The sequence below is a fragment of the Pteropus medius genome, unplaced genomic scaffold, assembly GCF_902729225.1.
Source record: "Pteropus medius unplaced genomic scaffold, Ma_sr-lr_union100, whole genome shotgun sequence".
Classification (NCBI taxonomy): Eukaryota; Metazoa; Chordata; class Mammalia; order Chiroptera; family Pteropodidae; genus Pteropus; species Pteropus medius.
Window position 1 is genome coordinate 29,578,956 of NW_024354875.1, and position 16,420 is coordinate 29,595,375.

Here is a 16,420-nt window from a genome sequence, read left to right on the forward strand (position 1 = left end):
GACCCTCAGGAAAAAAAAAATAAAGCAACTTAGAGAAATCTTCCAGAGAAATATTAACAACCTTTCATCTCAAACACTGGAGAGCCAAACATCTAATAAAATTAGGGACAACCAGATACGCTCCCCAATATACATGGAGAAGATACATCTGAGATAAAAACTACTCACATAGGAAAATGAGTTGTTCCCACAGTATCAGGTTCCGGGTATATTTTTCAGAACTTCACTGTCATTACGTAAACAAGAACTATTTCACAGTACTTTCAAGTCCAGCAGAAAAGGCATGACCATATTTCATGATCCAGGCATCAGTATTTCAGAACTGAAGACAATTTCCAACTGAGACGAAGCACAAGTTTTCTCAATCTACACTCCATACGGAAAAGGGGAAGCTGCTTCCTAGGTAAGTATTTACTGACTTAAAAGAATAAACTGCTTTTTAAGGACATCATAAGTATATATATTTTTAACAACAAAGCACATTAATCAGGATTACATTTTGGATAGGTCCCTTACCTAAGGGTAATGTTACTTAAATACTAACTCATGGTACCTGCCACAATACCCAAGTTCCCTTCTCAGTAAGGAGCTTCCAATATTACACCCTTATCAATCCTTATCGGAGGAGAGCACCAGGTAGGGCAGCATAGGTTGGCAGGTGTCTTATGCAGAGATCCTGGTAGAAACTGGATTCTCAATCTGTGGGATTAAAATTGAGAAATAAATAGAGAATCTGGCAATTAGCATCCAGAGCTATGGCTAAAATGGAAAGAGGAAGAGAAAAGGCAAAATTCTGACTCAGCAGAAACAACAGGACAGAGAAGAGATGAACAGTTAGGGAGCCATGAACAAAAGCAGATGCACGCTGACTGGCTAAATCACACCAAGATTAGAGGACCCAGAAGTGAGGATCCAAAAACTCCTATTGCTGAGGACCTGTTTGCATCCAGGGTTTATGAGAACACATTTAACTACAATTCGCAAAGACCTGGATACTTGGTTTTTCCTGGACTGCTATAAAGCCTGGGATTAAAGATGAGATTCCTGTCTCCCTTGTCCCACATGGATCTTTATAAATAATGCTCTATTACTTGAGAGTAATTTTAGTGAGTCTCTGGTCCTTGTAACACAAAGGATATACTCATCAATTTTGTTACATTCCATACTAGACTTTTCACCAATTCAGAAAAACCTTTCCATAAATTTGTTCATAGTATTAAACTTTACAACATTTCATTTTTTAGCCCATAAAATGATGCAACTGCTGTTTCCTGATTTTTCTCTTTTCCAGTCCTTCACCACCCTCCCCATCTACCATTTTCTCCTCCTGGTCTTAGATATTTCAGGTCTGGGTCAAGTAGGGGATAAGACAAGATACCTTCTCAGTCTAACTCTCTTCTACCTTTAAGGCAGAAATGGGAGCAACTAAGAAACCAATTAATTAGCAAAAGAATTGGAGGAAGTTTTCACATTATTTATCAAAAGTACCAATGCAATATCATTTGTCTCTGCAATCCCATTGCTGGATATCATCCTACGTAAATATGAAAACCTGGAGACAACCAATAAATAAATGAAGAGTTAGTTAAATAAAGTACATCCACGGAACAGAAATGGACCCAGAATAGAAATAAACAGGCATATTTTTAAATGAGGTACATCTATGAGAAATGACCTAGAATGACAGCTGTGAACATGTATGACGTGTATATTTTACTACAAATATATTCAGAAAATACAAAGAAGTAAAACATACATGTAATATATATTACTTTGTAGAAGTGAAATTTATTAGGTTGAAGAATAACATGCATAGTTACCAGATTACATATATAATAATTACATCTTGGAAAAATCTACACACACACGTGCACGCGCACACACATACACACACACACACAGAGAAACATCTGGAATGATACATAACAAAATCACCATATGAGAATCTCTGGGAAATGAAAATTAAGGGTTTTTATTTTCACCTACTTGATATGAAAGTATTTACATCTTTGTAGCTTACAAACTTTTTAAATAACGACTAGTTATGTCAATAGTTATTTTGTTTAAAATGCTATGAAATCCTTCAAATTTAAAAGACAAAAAAATTCAACATTCAGATTAGCGAATTAAATTCATAGAGATTCATTTCTCCCACATGCCCATGAAATCAACAGCCAGTTCTACAAAAAGATATCACATATTTAACCAACCTAGAAAAATTACACCACTGCCAGTTCTAGGTTTTATATGAAAGGTCAGTGTGAAATCTCAATCACTACTGAGCTCAAACACATCCACAAACAATGAGAAAGTTACCTACTCTTAACATCACCCTTTCCCAGAACTTTCTATAAAATGTTTTCACTTCCAATCACCAAAGTACCAAATATCAGAATAAGGTGATCCACAGCACCCAGAGGACAAAGGCAAAGTCCAACAGATCCTTGTAATACTAAATTGTAACATAGGCATTAAGATTAGAATATAAATGTATTCTAGGATTCTGCAAACATTTAAGTATAAGAAAAACACACATGCATACTCTTCCAGTAATCATAACGTATGCCTGACTCTCAGTGTGTACCAAGTTCTCAAGAAACAAATCACTTTTGCCAAGCAAGTATTAGTTTAAGACTGGTTTATTTTTCTTACTCCAAACAAATTAAACGTGAAAGTACTGGGAATGCTAAAAAGTCTCAATTTCCAAAAATATAAATTTATTTTTTTTTAAGTCTTATCCCACTTAAACTTAACATTCCTAAACCAAAATTCAAACAGTATCTAATCTAGCCTTGATGAGGTAACTGGTGACTTTTTCCCCTTTTTACTCATCTGTATGATAAAAATTTTCTATAATGGTCATTTATTATTACTTGTAAATATTTGGTAAGTTTAAAATAAATAAGCTTGAGTTTTTTTTCAATAATTCAAGGGTCTACGTAACACCCTTTTCTCAGTCGTTCTTCTTCACGTAAGAAAGAGGCACTGGTCAACCACAGAGAGGACACTCCACAATTCTAACTCACATGTAGATCTATCTCCCTTTTGGAATAAACAGCAAGTCACTTAGCATTTAAATCTGTAAATTTATAAAGATAACACTCGACTCTCTCCTCAAATCTAAAAGCATGTATTTTATGATATGGTTTTTACCAGAAACTTGCAATTTAATCAATGTATACAGCACATTCCTCATCTTTTTACTATTTCTGCCACTAGTATATGATAAACTAAAGAAAATGGGTAAATTCTGTCAATGTCTATTACCAGGTTTCTCATCATTTCACTCTAATAGGCAGGCAAGTCCTTTTTAAAAACTGACTATCAAAATGGCAGTAAAATACTGCTGGAATGACTTCAAAGTAATGTTCAAGATTGTCTAAGCAACAATCTACCCTTAAATTGAGAGATGATGCATAGACAACATGTTATTTTTTAGGGCTGTGATAGATCTAGTTCACTGACTTCTAGGTGGCAGGAGAAATAATTACATACGCATGCAAAAAATCTATATTTTAAATGTAGTGTTGAGTTTTAAGGTCAGTCTGAAATAAAACACCCCAAGGCTAAAAAGGATCAGCACCACACACACACACACACACACACACACACACACACACACCCCTCTGCCCTGCAAATGTCACATAAGAATCGACATCTTTAGATTTTTTTTAGCTAGCTATTCATTTCTAAAGTCACTTTTCGAGCAAAAATCATTCTGATAGATAGGTTCACACAGCAAATTCATTTACAAAACCTAAAATCAACCACACTACAACAACCAGGGTGAAGATCATTGGGTATTTAGCTCCCCCAGAAGTTGAAAAAAAAAGTTAAATGAATGACAAACACTGTATATTCATCACCATTGAGCTAAATAAAGCTGCTGTGGTAGACAGTTTGCAAAGATGGCAATGAGAACTCCTCCCACCTCTGTAAACATGTCCCTTTGCCATGTGATTTTACTGCTCCTCCCAACAAGTAGGGAAATCAATTTCCCTTAAATCTGAGCTGGCCTTGTGATTTGCTCTGACCGACTGAATGAGGCAGAGTGGCACTATGTGACTACCAAGCCTAGGCCTCGAGAGTCCTTGCAACTCAACTTCAGCTATCTTGGAACACTGCTACAGGCAAGGGATATAGTACAGGCAAGCATCCTTGATAACGAGGAATCAGTGGAATGAGAGGCCATCCAACAGCCAGTACCACCCACCATGCACACAAGTGAGACCATTTTAAAATTGGTCACACAGCCCAGCTGGCCATAGACTGGCCCTCGGCAAGACCACCAGAACTGTCTAGCCCAGCCAAGCCCAAACTGCCAACCCACAGAATTGTAAGCAAATAGAATGGTTGTTCTTTTGAGCCGCTAAATTTGGGGGTGATTTGTTACACAGCTATGTATAGCTGATACAGAGACCATCAGAATCCATACTCAGAAAACTCAGGCTTTCCATTTGTCAAAGGCACCCTTGAAGGCAAAGCTTCAAATGAGGTGCCCACTTTAATAAGATGCTGCCACTGAAACCTTCTGGGAAAAATTACATTGTCCCTTCTTGCCTTAACCCCTTGCTGAATCCCTGCAAACTTTAAACTTGGATATGCCCCTAATTTCTTTCTTATTCACTCCTGCTCAAGTCTGAGGTCTTCCGCTGGCTTGTGTCAGAATTTGCCTTTCAGTGATCTCATCTTGTCTCTGGCTTTACAGATCTGATTTTGGAATCTGACCCCCGACTCTCTCACACATCATCTCAGTCCACCAACAGCTTTTTCTTTTGCTATCCCTACCTCTAGACAAACTGTTCATTGTAATCTCAAACCACAGTCCTGGATAAATTTCCTTACTTCCATGAAGTAGTGATGCAGAATCCATTAAAAATAATAGTAAACAAAACTGACTTTAAACAGCTAACAGCTCTGTTCAGGCTAGGGTCATTTTGTAAAGTTAAGTAATTATTCCAAAAGAGCTACAACTGCATAAAACATTTTTAGAAATACCTTAAGAGCAAATTAACGTCACATTAGAAAACTGGTCTCATTTCTTCATAGGAGGGCTGATGGAAATGGGTAATTTCTTAAATTTAAAATAAAATGTAGCTATAAAATCTAAGAAGACACCCTCCCATCGTGTCTCCTTGAAGGAAACAATACTCACATATATAATGCTGATATGATCAATTTTAAAGTTAGTCATACCTCATAAAGGTCACCTTTCATATTTTTGTCACTCTCTTGCTTCCAAGTAGCTCCAAGAGACAAAGAAATATTTAATTTTTAAGCAATAAAGAGTTGAAAACAATTCACTCTTAAGATGGGAGACTAAATGGACTATAATCTATAAGCACAAGCACAAACAAATGCCTGACTTTTACCTATCCTAGTGACTACACATCAGTTACCCCGCTTTGCCTTTATGACTATTTAAGCAAATATATAAGCAACAAAGCAGCCTATATTGTCTATTTCTGAAGGGCAGTACAGCGGAGGATGTGAAATTATAGCCCTTAAAAAGTCTTGCTGCTTCTATGGAAACAGGAAGATGGCTATAGATGAACTAAGAGGCTCATTATCTCTTAGCCCTAGAGATAGTCACTTTTTAAACAACTGGAGAATAATTATTTTAGTAAAGATACATAAGCTAGCCCCCATCTTGCCTTATGCCAAAAATACTCAGTTTGTCCTAATGATCATAATTTGAAACTACACAGAAACACTTTTCCTCGCCCTATTTCAGCCACCCAAGTGCCCAGGAAGGGTACCATATTAAAAATGTTTCCACAACAACCCCTGCTGAAGGTCAGGCACTGAATTTAGGACTCCAGAGGCTTGAAAGGGCATCTACAAGAAAAAATAAAAAAGGATTACATAGTAAAGCATTCTCTTTTAAAAACGGCCCTAGTCACCCTGGGGACACTAAACGTGAGAAAGTACAGACTGTTCCTGAATTGCCCCAAATTAAACCCAGTTAATCTCCCTACAAGATTTTTTTTCAACCTTCAGTCATGAATTCCCTTTCCTAACAAAGCAGGTATCCTCCCCAAACAGTGGTTATTGAGTTTGAATTTCTATTAAGGTACTGGCTTGATAACAATGGATGTTTTATTTACTTTGTGATATATAACTTAGGCTAAATCATTAATTCTTTAAGTACTCAAACACCAAAATGTTTTAAACTAAGGGAAAAGAAGAGACTATGATTCAAACACACAGTTTAAGTGACTAAAATTGATGCAGTATTTTTTTTCCTAAGTAGAGTTAATTTCACTTCTTTGAAATTTTATCAAAAAAAAAAAATAGTCAGTTCCTTCTTCAGAACATAAAAGATAAACTGAAGTGATTCTGTCTACCACAACCAACCCCAAGACTCTGAAGTGATTTCTTAACGAAATGTAAAATTTTGATACTTCAGAAAATACAGGATTTCATTTGAGAGGATGCTCTCCGTGTTTACAGTAATCACAAGAACATCCCAGAATAAGTTAAGTGGGTAAGATAAAAACTCATGCTTCAAAACTGTCTTCCTACGTCAACAGGGGTATCTGTTTCACCACACACAAAAAGGAACTGTTCCTCTGAAAATATGAATTAATTAGTTTTCAAATAGAGCACAGAGTAAAAATGAAAAAATATTTAATCAGGCCAGCATTGCCTGTCTCCTTCTAAGTCAGTGGCAATGCCTTAGCATGTTATCAGGAAGTGGCCTCACACCATTTACAGCCATCGTAATAACGTTTAGTAAGTTTATTTTACATTTCTGTGAAATTACCATCCAGCACTGTCTAATAAAACTTTTTGTGGTGATGGAAATAGTCTGTATCTGCACTATGCAATAAAGTACCTTATTGGATAATGTGGATTACAGACTTAAAATTAAATAAAATATAGTTCCTCAGCTGCACTAGCCACAACTGGCTACTGAGCACCTGAAACATGGCTAGTGCAACTGAGGTACTATGTTTTAATTTTTTTAATGGTTTATTTTTTATTTAAAGCAGTTTTAGGTTCATAGCAAAACTGAGAGGAAGGCAGAGATTTTTCATACACCTTCTGCCCCCATACACGCAAAGCTTCCCCCACTATCAACATCTCTCTCACACAAACACACACAGAGTGGTACGTTTGTTACAATCGATGAATCTACCTTGACATATCATTATCACCCAAAGTCCATAGTCTACATTAGGGTTCACTCTTGCTGTCAGACAGTCTATGACAAATGCATAATGACATGTATCCACCATTATAATATCAGAATAGTTTCACTGCCCTAAACATCCCCTGTGCTCTGCCCGTCTTGCCCCAGGAATTTATTTCATTTCAATTAATTTAAATAACCACATGTGGCTGGTGGTTACCATACTGGAGAGCGTAGAGCTAGACACTCTGATAGGAATGCTATTGTCGCTCTTGCTGGTATAGTTATCAGCCTGGCAAAAGGGACCTGGCTCTAGTGCAGAAACTTTGCTCTGGTAATGATCCGTCGTGAAGCACATCTACTTCGTATGCTTTCTTCGTATGCTCCTCAATCTTTTACTTTCCAACACACACACACACACACACACACACACACCCTCCAGCTCCTTGACAGGTCAAAACCAAAGATTAAAAATATAGTCTATTGTAACAGACCAAGCAAAGACAATAGCTGAAATGAAGCTATTTTATGTTTACATATCATCTGGTTTATGTGTTAGATAAACATGCCCTAATGAAAAAAAATATATATATATATATATATGTAAAGATCATTTTAACACCCCTAAAGAAATAAAACTTTTAATATGATATCTACATGGTAACTATAGTCTCAGATATATTCACTTTATTAAAATGGTAGTTATAAAATTCACTGAGACAACAGACTTCTAACTTCTTCCTCCCTAACAATGAGGAATCAGTGTAATATAAGTCGACAAAAATAGTGAACTAGGTAGAAATCATGGGCCTGAGAGTCTAAGGACTTTTGGACCACAGGCAAATTACTTCGGCTTAGGCTGTTAAGTGTCTTCAGTTGTAAAACAAAGGAGCAGGAATAGATTTTCTCTTCAGTCTCTTCCAAAATTAAATTTCATTATTCACCCTATGTTGTTATGCGATTCCTCACTCAGGAACTGACATAAAAGCTAGCGCTGATCTATCATTCCTTCCCATGAGCACGCTCTTTCCCTGCTTTCTTGAGGCATCTCATAATTAAGCAAAGGAGATGGTGACACTGCCAATTAAGATGGAAAGAAAGAAGAAAAAGGAAGGAAGGAAGGTTGGGAGGAAGGAAAGGAGGGAGGAAAGATGGACCGGTTAAGTCAAGTTAAAATATAAGCAACACAGTCTTTGCTTGGTCTGTTACAATAGGCACCAATTTAGAAAATATAATCTATTTTCAATCCCCAAACTAAATAGGGCAAGACTGAAAGCAACTGGAACACCCCTTGTTATAAACCCTGACACAAACTGATGCTACCAGTTCAAAACAAGATCACAAATTCTTCCAAGCCCTCAACCGTCAATAAAGTGACTGTGAGAAGTCTCAGAATTGTGAAGACACTGGCTTCCAAAATACTCTCCAAATGAAGATCTATAATCCACACGAACGCCATCAATGTCTACCCACCATACCAGTTTTTCCGGTAAATAGCTCTAGTGGTACTAAAGGTTGGAAAACCTAAACCCCAATAATGTCACCAAAATGTATATTTTCACTTAAGGGATGACATGAATGAGTACCCCCAGTACTAGGCCTCTGAGAGTTATACTAAAAGCCATTTATGAGGAAGAAATTTGGAAGTAAAATCATCTATCTTAAAATGATGTTTTAGGTTCTATCTTAAAATGATGTGTTCCCATATATCAAAATATACAATCAGCTTAAAAGGTCAATTCATCTAATTCCTCAATACCCAAGAAGTTTCTTAAAGCTAAGCCAGAGTGTACTCTCAAATAACTGTTTGGCAAGTGAGAAGAAACTTGAAATACATCAGCATTTACTCACATCAGATTCCAAAGTGTTTATCTAAATCAATTCTAGAATTAAAGCACTGCCAATCCATTCTCTAAAGGACTGCTATTTCTCCTCTGCTTTCCAGTTAAGCCAAATCTAAAATGACTTTTTAATTAATATATTGAATTCTTCTTTAGTAGCAAAAACTCGACCAATGAATAGCGGATTTGGAAAAAGAAACACTTAAAATACGTGAATCACTTCAACCATCTCGGAGCTGTTTTGGTATAATTTAAACAATGCTGTCCTGGGGGGAATGTAAAATCTCACATAATTACATGGAGAATTCTATTTAAATAGAAAAAAAAAGTTCCCCAAATAATACACCATAAAAGGAATTATAACACCTATTAGATTGATTTTGACTTAAAAAGACCCAGTTCCACGGTTTTCGCATGTACCACACCAATCCTATCACCCTCGGTCCCTCGTCATTTATAAAAGTGCAACTCCTGTCACCATAACAACCTTTAAAAACCAACTGTCCTGACACTGTCGCCGTTTCACCTGATCTTCTCCAGCAGTCCCAATTTCTACACGGCAAGAGACCCCACAGACCTCTTCAAGGAGGGTTATATATAAATACATAAATGAGAGAGAGAGCATAGACATATTCAAAAAAGAGAATTCTTTTTGGGACTTCCCCATCCTGCTTTATAATGACCAAGTAGAAAATCACCACAACTGTAGCAAGGAGCTGGAGGTCTTTTAACCCAGAGAGGCCACCTTGCAGTCTGATAACTTCAGGAAAGCCAGGCCTCTGCCTGCCTACCTGCACAGCACAGGCAAGTGGAAGCACTCAAAGTGCTTACTCCTGATCTGAGAGGATTAATGAGCTAATTTCTACAGAGCCCTTTAAGCTGATTGGCCCAAACGCAACTAAATAAGCACCATCATTAACCATAGGCGAGATCAAATCTTCAGGATCCAGGGAAGCAAATTTTTAGAAGTCAGGCAATGTTCTTCTCCCACAAGGCGGGAGGGAGTATCTGTCCCCAGAATTCAGGCTTTCATCCAGAAAACATTTATCAAGTAGTTAATGTGGGGTGTAGAGTACGGAGGCAGAAGATGCTGTCCTCAAGGAGAAATTAACATCTAGCTCCAGGATGGGCAAGAAGGCAAACGATTTTCATATAGTGTGAGGACTGCCAGGGAGTGAAATACGCAACAGAACAGGAGGCAAAAGGGAAGTAGGCTTGGGGGCAGATATTATTTCTGTAAAGAGAGATCATGTATTCCAAGTCTTAAAAGGGAGCCAGATTAGGGTGTGTTCAATTTATGAACATGCATCAAGCTATGCATTTATGATGTGTACACTTTTCCACATGCGTATCATACTTCAATAAAGGAGAGACTTAAAAGAAGACAGAGCTCTCTGTTAGATAGATGAAAATGGAAGGGAAGGGTGGTGGAAGGCTTTTCTAAGCAGAGGGAAAATCTACCTAGCAGAGGCTAGGAAAGCATGAAGCATTTCGGCAAATGCAGAACGTTGCTACTGGCTGGGAGTCTTTGCTGAGGATGGAAATGACTGGAAAGGGAGGCAAGAGGCAATTCCCAAAAGGCCTTAAACACTGTGCTTAGAGTTAATCTTGAGGATGATGAGAGAGCCACTAAAGGTGTTTAAGCCTGAGGGGTAGCTAATACAAATTTGGGTATAGCAGCATCACTTTGGTAGCAATGCATACTAGAGGTGGAAGCAAAAATGGAGACAAAGAACTTGGTTGGGAAGTTATTACAATAATCCAAATAAGAATTGATAAGGGTCCTAACTAAACTGGTGATGGCCAAGAAGAAGAGTTAGAGACAGATCAAAGAAGACATCAAGTATGCAGAATACTTAGGACTGATGACCAATCAGATGTGGAAAGGGAGGAAGATGGGAAAGCAGATGACCACGCATGTTTCTGTTTTGCACCCAAGAGTCTTAGGAAAGATGGAAAATGTCGAAGGAGTAGAATTAGGATTGAAGCAAAAGTGGAGACATAATGAGCTTAATTTTGAGTATGAAGTTTATGGAATATCTAAACAAAGACATATAAAGAATGGCCCACACACCAGGCCAAAGATCAGGGAGACCCTCAGCATTTTAGGTGGTGGTGAAGCTTCTAACATATAGAGAAGTGGAACCTGGAGCAGGGGCAGGCAGAAAAGTACACGGAGAAATGACAGATGGTGCCAAATTGTGCAGAGAAGAAGAGAAAGAGAGGACTGCAGTGTCCAGTGGCTCTGGCCACAGAAGGGTCACAGTTATTGTGGAGACTGCAACTTTGGTTTCTCAGCAAAAGGGCAGAAGCCAGATTGCACTGGACTGAGAAGGGAATGGGGGGTTCTTTCAAACAGCTTAGCTTTGAAAGCAAGAAGATAAGGTAGGAGCTTGAGGAGGAAGGAGTGGTAAGAGTGTCTTGTTTTGTTCTCTTTTGTTGTTCAAGATAAGAGACTTGAGAATATTTATAAGCTGAGAGAAAAGCAAAGAAGGAAGGAGATAGGGGAGCAATAGGGATGACTTTATCTGAAAACAAATGCCCCTGTCCTCTCACTCACTGGGATGGTGAGTATTTCTTTTAGTCAGCAGCATTTCCTGCCAGCATGGCAGCCTCCGCAGGGCAAACTCAGAGGTGGAAGAAAAGTGCAGTCTTAGCAGGTTGTTCCCAGAGCCTTTCATAATGGGCTGTTCCTCCCAGCAACCTTCCCGCAGGATGCTCTCACCACTTGTCAGAGGGCCATTTGGCACCTAAACCCCTGAGCTGTCCAAATCACCAGGAGCTCCACAGGCCTCTCCAGCTTCCTCCTACAACGGAGGTGCAGAGGTGTGAAAAGAAGCCAATCCATCATGGGCCTCTGACTCCCCCTACAAGCCACCTTCTAGCTACCCAAAAGAAGGAGACTAACAGGCAACCTCTACCCGCTTCATCTCCCCCCTCCCAACCTCTACCCCCTCCATCTTCTCCCTCCCCCATTTCCTCCCTGCTGGAGACCAAGCAGAGAAAACTCTTCAAGGTATTTCAAAATCTTCCCAGACACAGAGTGTGTTCTCTCCTGATAACCTGAATCTGATTAGCAAATCAGGTTTATAGTAGTTATGGCTAAGACTAATTGAGAGCATGCCCTGTGCCAGGCGCTATTCTAAGTGCTTCACATTCTCTCAATCCTCACAACCTTATTTTTATCATCTCAATGTTATAAATGAGGAAACTGGATGCAGACACATCTAAGTAATTTGCTCAAGGTCGCAAGGCCAGTGACTGCCATTGCCAAGATATGAAATAGAGCAGGCCGTCTGATTCCAGAGCTCACAATGTTTTAATTTATTCTCAAACACCATCAAAAATGTCGTCTACGACAGACTATAAGAGTCAGGGAAATTTTCATAATGTTATCAGTCACAAATCAAATGTATAAAGCAAGTTTCCTAGTAATTCTATCAAAAGTTTCTTTTTACCTGCAGAGTTTTCCCATGTGGTAGTTTGAACAGCACATTTAAAAGAGCATTTCTGTTGTGAATGTAATTAATGCACTGAATTGTACACTTAGAAAATGGTTAAAATGGTAAATATTATGTATATTTGTATATTTTACCACAATAATTTAAAAAAATACAAAAGAAACATATCTATATACATTTTTCTCTTTACTAAAAAATAAAGCAAAATGATATGAAAACCAAAAGGCCTCTTTTGGTTTTAAAAAACATAACAAAACCAAAAGCCAAATTAACAAACTGACAGCAACAGCAAAGCAAGCCCAGTTTAAAGGTCTGGGAGACCAGAATACACGCTCAGTGCTCTGGTCCTCTGAGGTGCTACGAAAACAACTGTGACCAAGTGTAGCTCCCACTGTCCTCAAGATCCCTCTAGAATATCTATAAAACCAGTTCTAATCCCTAAACCACAGAACTCCCCAGAAACTCTGAGAGCACAGAGCAAAGCTCTGGGCTACTGCGGATCTCATGCTGGGAAAGGCTGTTGCTCCTTGAAAACCTGGCCATACGCCTATACTTGGGCATGGGGAAAACACACCTGAATGGTTAAACAAAGCTTCAGAGAAGAGAACTAAGAAAGTACTCAGAGGTCCCTTGGTCAAACTATGGCTAGGAGTCTAGGAATCAAATTCTTAATTAAGTAGGTGTTACTTTTAGATAATTCTAAATGACCACCCAGGACCAAAGTGAAACAACTCATCCTGCAAAAAAATCTAAGAAAATCATACTACGAGGCATGACATCATTTAGTGTTTCATTGAGAAAAATCAGCAAAGATAACAGCCCTTGCTAGACTTATCTGATTCAAATAAAGGCAGGTATTGCCATGACTACCACTCTTTGACAGAAAAGCTCCTTGAGATTGTTCACTTCCATTACAGATGACCAAGTCAACATTTACATGATTCACCTGTTGGCCTTGGGATAGGGTGTCACAGCAATACTATTAATATCACCAACAAATAAGCTAATTTTTCAGTTGGCATATCTGTGAGTGCCCCTTATACTTCTAAAGAAGGAAATTGAGGATGAGACGGTAGGGAGGGGAAGAGGTGAGAACAAAGATTAATGAGCCTGAAGAGTATAAACAGGCTAGAAGGCCTCCAAAGGGCAGTTACTTGTATAGGAGACAGAAATATTTGATATCTACGAAGACAAGAATACCGATGGCTAAAAGAAAGAATTTAATAATTTCGCATCAGTAACTCTTCTCTAAGGATAAAGCTCCCGCCGAAAGATTTTACATTTCCAGGTTATGTATAATTTTCTGAACCAGATTACTCCTGAGAGTATTATCAATTCTCCATTGGTCTTTTATAACCCAAGAACAACACAACAAAGAGAAAACTTTATTTTTAGACTTGCAAAATCCCGTGTTTATTTTTCTGAAACAGAAGTCAAACAACTGAACCTGCTTTGGTTGGATTTCAGTGCACCTATTCTCTCCTAATCTTGAGGCCTCAACCTCTGCCCAGAAGGAAATGAAGAAAAAGTGCTCCATGCCACGCTGGAAAGTTAAAACACCTTGGCCTTCTGCTCAGGCATAGGTGAGCCTCCTGCTGGTCACCGTTTCCAATGCTGCAGACCTATCAGATGACACCTACTGTATGGAGGGGAGAGGCAAAGGTTGTCCACCCACATTCGTGTCCAAACTGGTTCAGTGTTGGAACTACTAACTCTGAGTGTAATGTTTAAGCAAAAGTGCTTAACCACAGTTCACTTTTAATTACTCAACGAGCATTAAACAGTAAATGGAATGGGTTTGTAATTTTCTATAAACATTAGGCCTTTGCAAAATCCTATTCCAACAATTTATTTTTTCAACAACATGGCCTCCGCACAGGCTATCTCTTTTAGTTGGAAAAATGAGATAAATTTAAAATGTAAGAAAGTTCTTCCACACTGTAAACATGCAAAAGTCAAGTAGAAGTAATGAGCAGATATTTGTTCTCGAATTCCTCAGTTAAATTACTTTTTAAAATGTTTATTAAATTGGCCAACCATAATTAACAATCCTGTTACTGTGAGCAGAAAAAAGCCCTACAATTAATACCATCACTTCAATTAAACTAAGATTTTATTTATTAGTTCACAAAATTGGTCAACTCAAAATATTATGTTTTCAAAAGGAAGTTTGTGTTTTTGCCCTAATAATTAACAAAATAAACAGATAAAATTGATTATAAGTAAATTCTGATCCCAACCCTACAGAAAACTAAGTGGCGAATACCCTCATTCAACTTTTATGGACCACCCCTATGTGCTGGGGACAGAAAGATAAATCCTGGAGTTCACAGATGGTTAGGGAAGGTAGCAAGGTAAATAATTAAGCACCTTATAAACTCTTACTCAGACTTCAAAATCCAACTTAAATACAAAGTCTTCTGTGGACTATCTTGATTCTCTTTCTCCTGGCAGTCACACCCTCCTTTGTGCTCTCCCAGTGCTCACTCATCACAGCCTATGAAATCATTTACATAAATTCCTGAAGTCCTTCAGGGCAGAGACCATTTTTATTATATTCTTTACCGTGAGCACCTAGCACAGTGCTTGAGATATAGTAGGTCCTCAGATTTTACAGAGCAATAAAAACTTTAGGGTTACATGCTATGAGGTATGTAAAAAGAGAAGAAATCACAATACTTTGCCTGGGGAGAAGCAGAAGGCTCCTCAAGAACATGCATTCTGGCCAGCATTGGAAGCTGAGTGAGATTCACTACAAAAATAGGTGGTACTCAAAAGAGCCCGTGCAAAGGCAGCAAGGAATGGAAGACCAGATGTGTCCTAGGACAGCTGACTATTCAGGGTACAATTAATGTTAAGGAGAATACTGGAGGGGGTAAACAGGTTGAGGGCAGGCAATTAAAGTGGAGAGATGAAGGAACTTATGTGCCAGGTTTAAGGGGGTTTTCATTGAATACTATAGGCCTTCAGATGCCCTTGAAGTTACTTAATCCAGGCAGTGACAACAAGACTCATCCCTTTAGAGCTTCTGGCCAAGTTATGAAAGCTCTGGGTTTTCAAAGAATTTTATAGAGAGAATGTCATTTTAGATTATCCAAAGCTTTTATATCCTAGGTTACTGTTCTGCCCATCATTCATTCATTCATTCATTTATTCATTCACTTATGTCTGCAGTTTCATTCACACCGTAGCAAGTGATAAAGGCTCATTTAGACACGAGATTCTTATGACTTAACTTTTTTAAAGGGTCGAGAATTTTTTTAATGAAAAGCAAAAAGTATTTACGATAAATATCCTGGATTCCTTTTTCACCTCTGTACTTAAATACCGAGATATGGGAAGGCAGCATCCCATCCCAGCGCCAGTAAGGTAAGAAACTTAGGGCCCATTTTACCCGAGGAATTCCCTAACTGGGTTGAACAAGCCTCTCAAACTGGATGATCCAATAGGGAATGTTCTAAGTGAAAAGGCCAACACATATCTCCTGGCCCATCACATGCCCGGCCAAAGGAAAAGTAACTCCGGCTTCTTGCCGTTTGACTTCGCTAGGTTTTTAAAAATGTAAGATAAGGTGATACTGGTGAGCCGACTAGAAGGCACCAAAAGACACAGAGCGGATCGCCGACAGCCTCGGGTTTCGCTCTCGCAGCTCGGCCCTGGACCAGAGGCAAGCATCGGCCCGGTGCAGGGCAGAAGGCCAGGGCGCCTGCTTTCCCCCGGCGGCCGGGCTGGGCAGTAGGCGGCGTGCCCTGGCACTGAGAGAGGCGGGTACCCGGGCGGCGCGGAAAGGCGGGCTGCACAGCGGGCGTGGAGCAGCGGCTGTCAGGGAGAAAGGCCAGCATCCTCCCAGCGTCGAGTAAGAACCTGCGCCTCCGCGACTTCTACGTGGCCCCGTTACCCTCGGCGTGTGGCTGCTGACGAGGAGCAGAGGCGCGGAGCATGCAGGGCAGAGGCGCGGCTGCGCCGGCAGGGTCCCCCAGGGC

The 16,420-nt window shown here is 39.1% G+C and overlaps 1 protein-coding gene across 1 annotated transcript in view; it reads right to left on the reverse strand.

Moving 5' to 3' along the window:
- STK39 (serine/threonine kinase 39) overlaps positions 1 to 16,420 on the reverse strand; it is a 264,879-nt gene that overhangs the window by 247,307 nt on the left and 1,152 nt on the right. Inside the window, exon 2 of the mRNA XM_039855814.1 lies at positions 16,016 to 16,256. Coding sequence (XP_039711748.1) covers positions 16,016 to 16,256 — 241 coding nt within the window. The remainder of the gene's footprint in view (positions 1 to 16,015; positions 16,257 to 16,420) is intronic.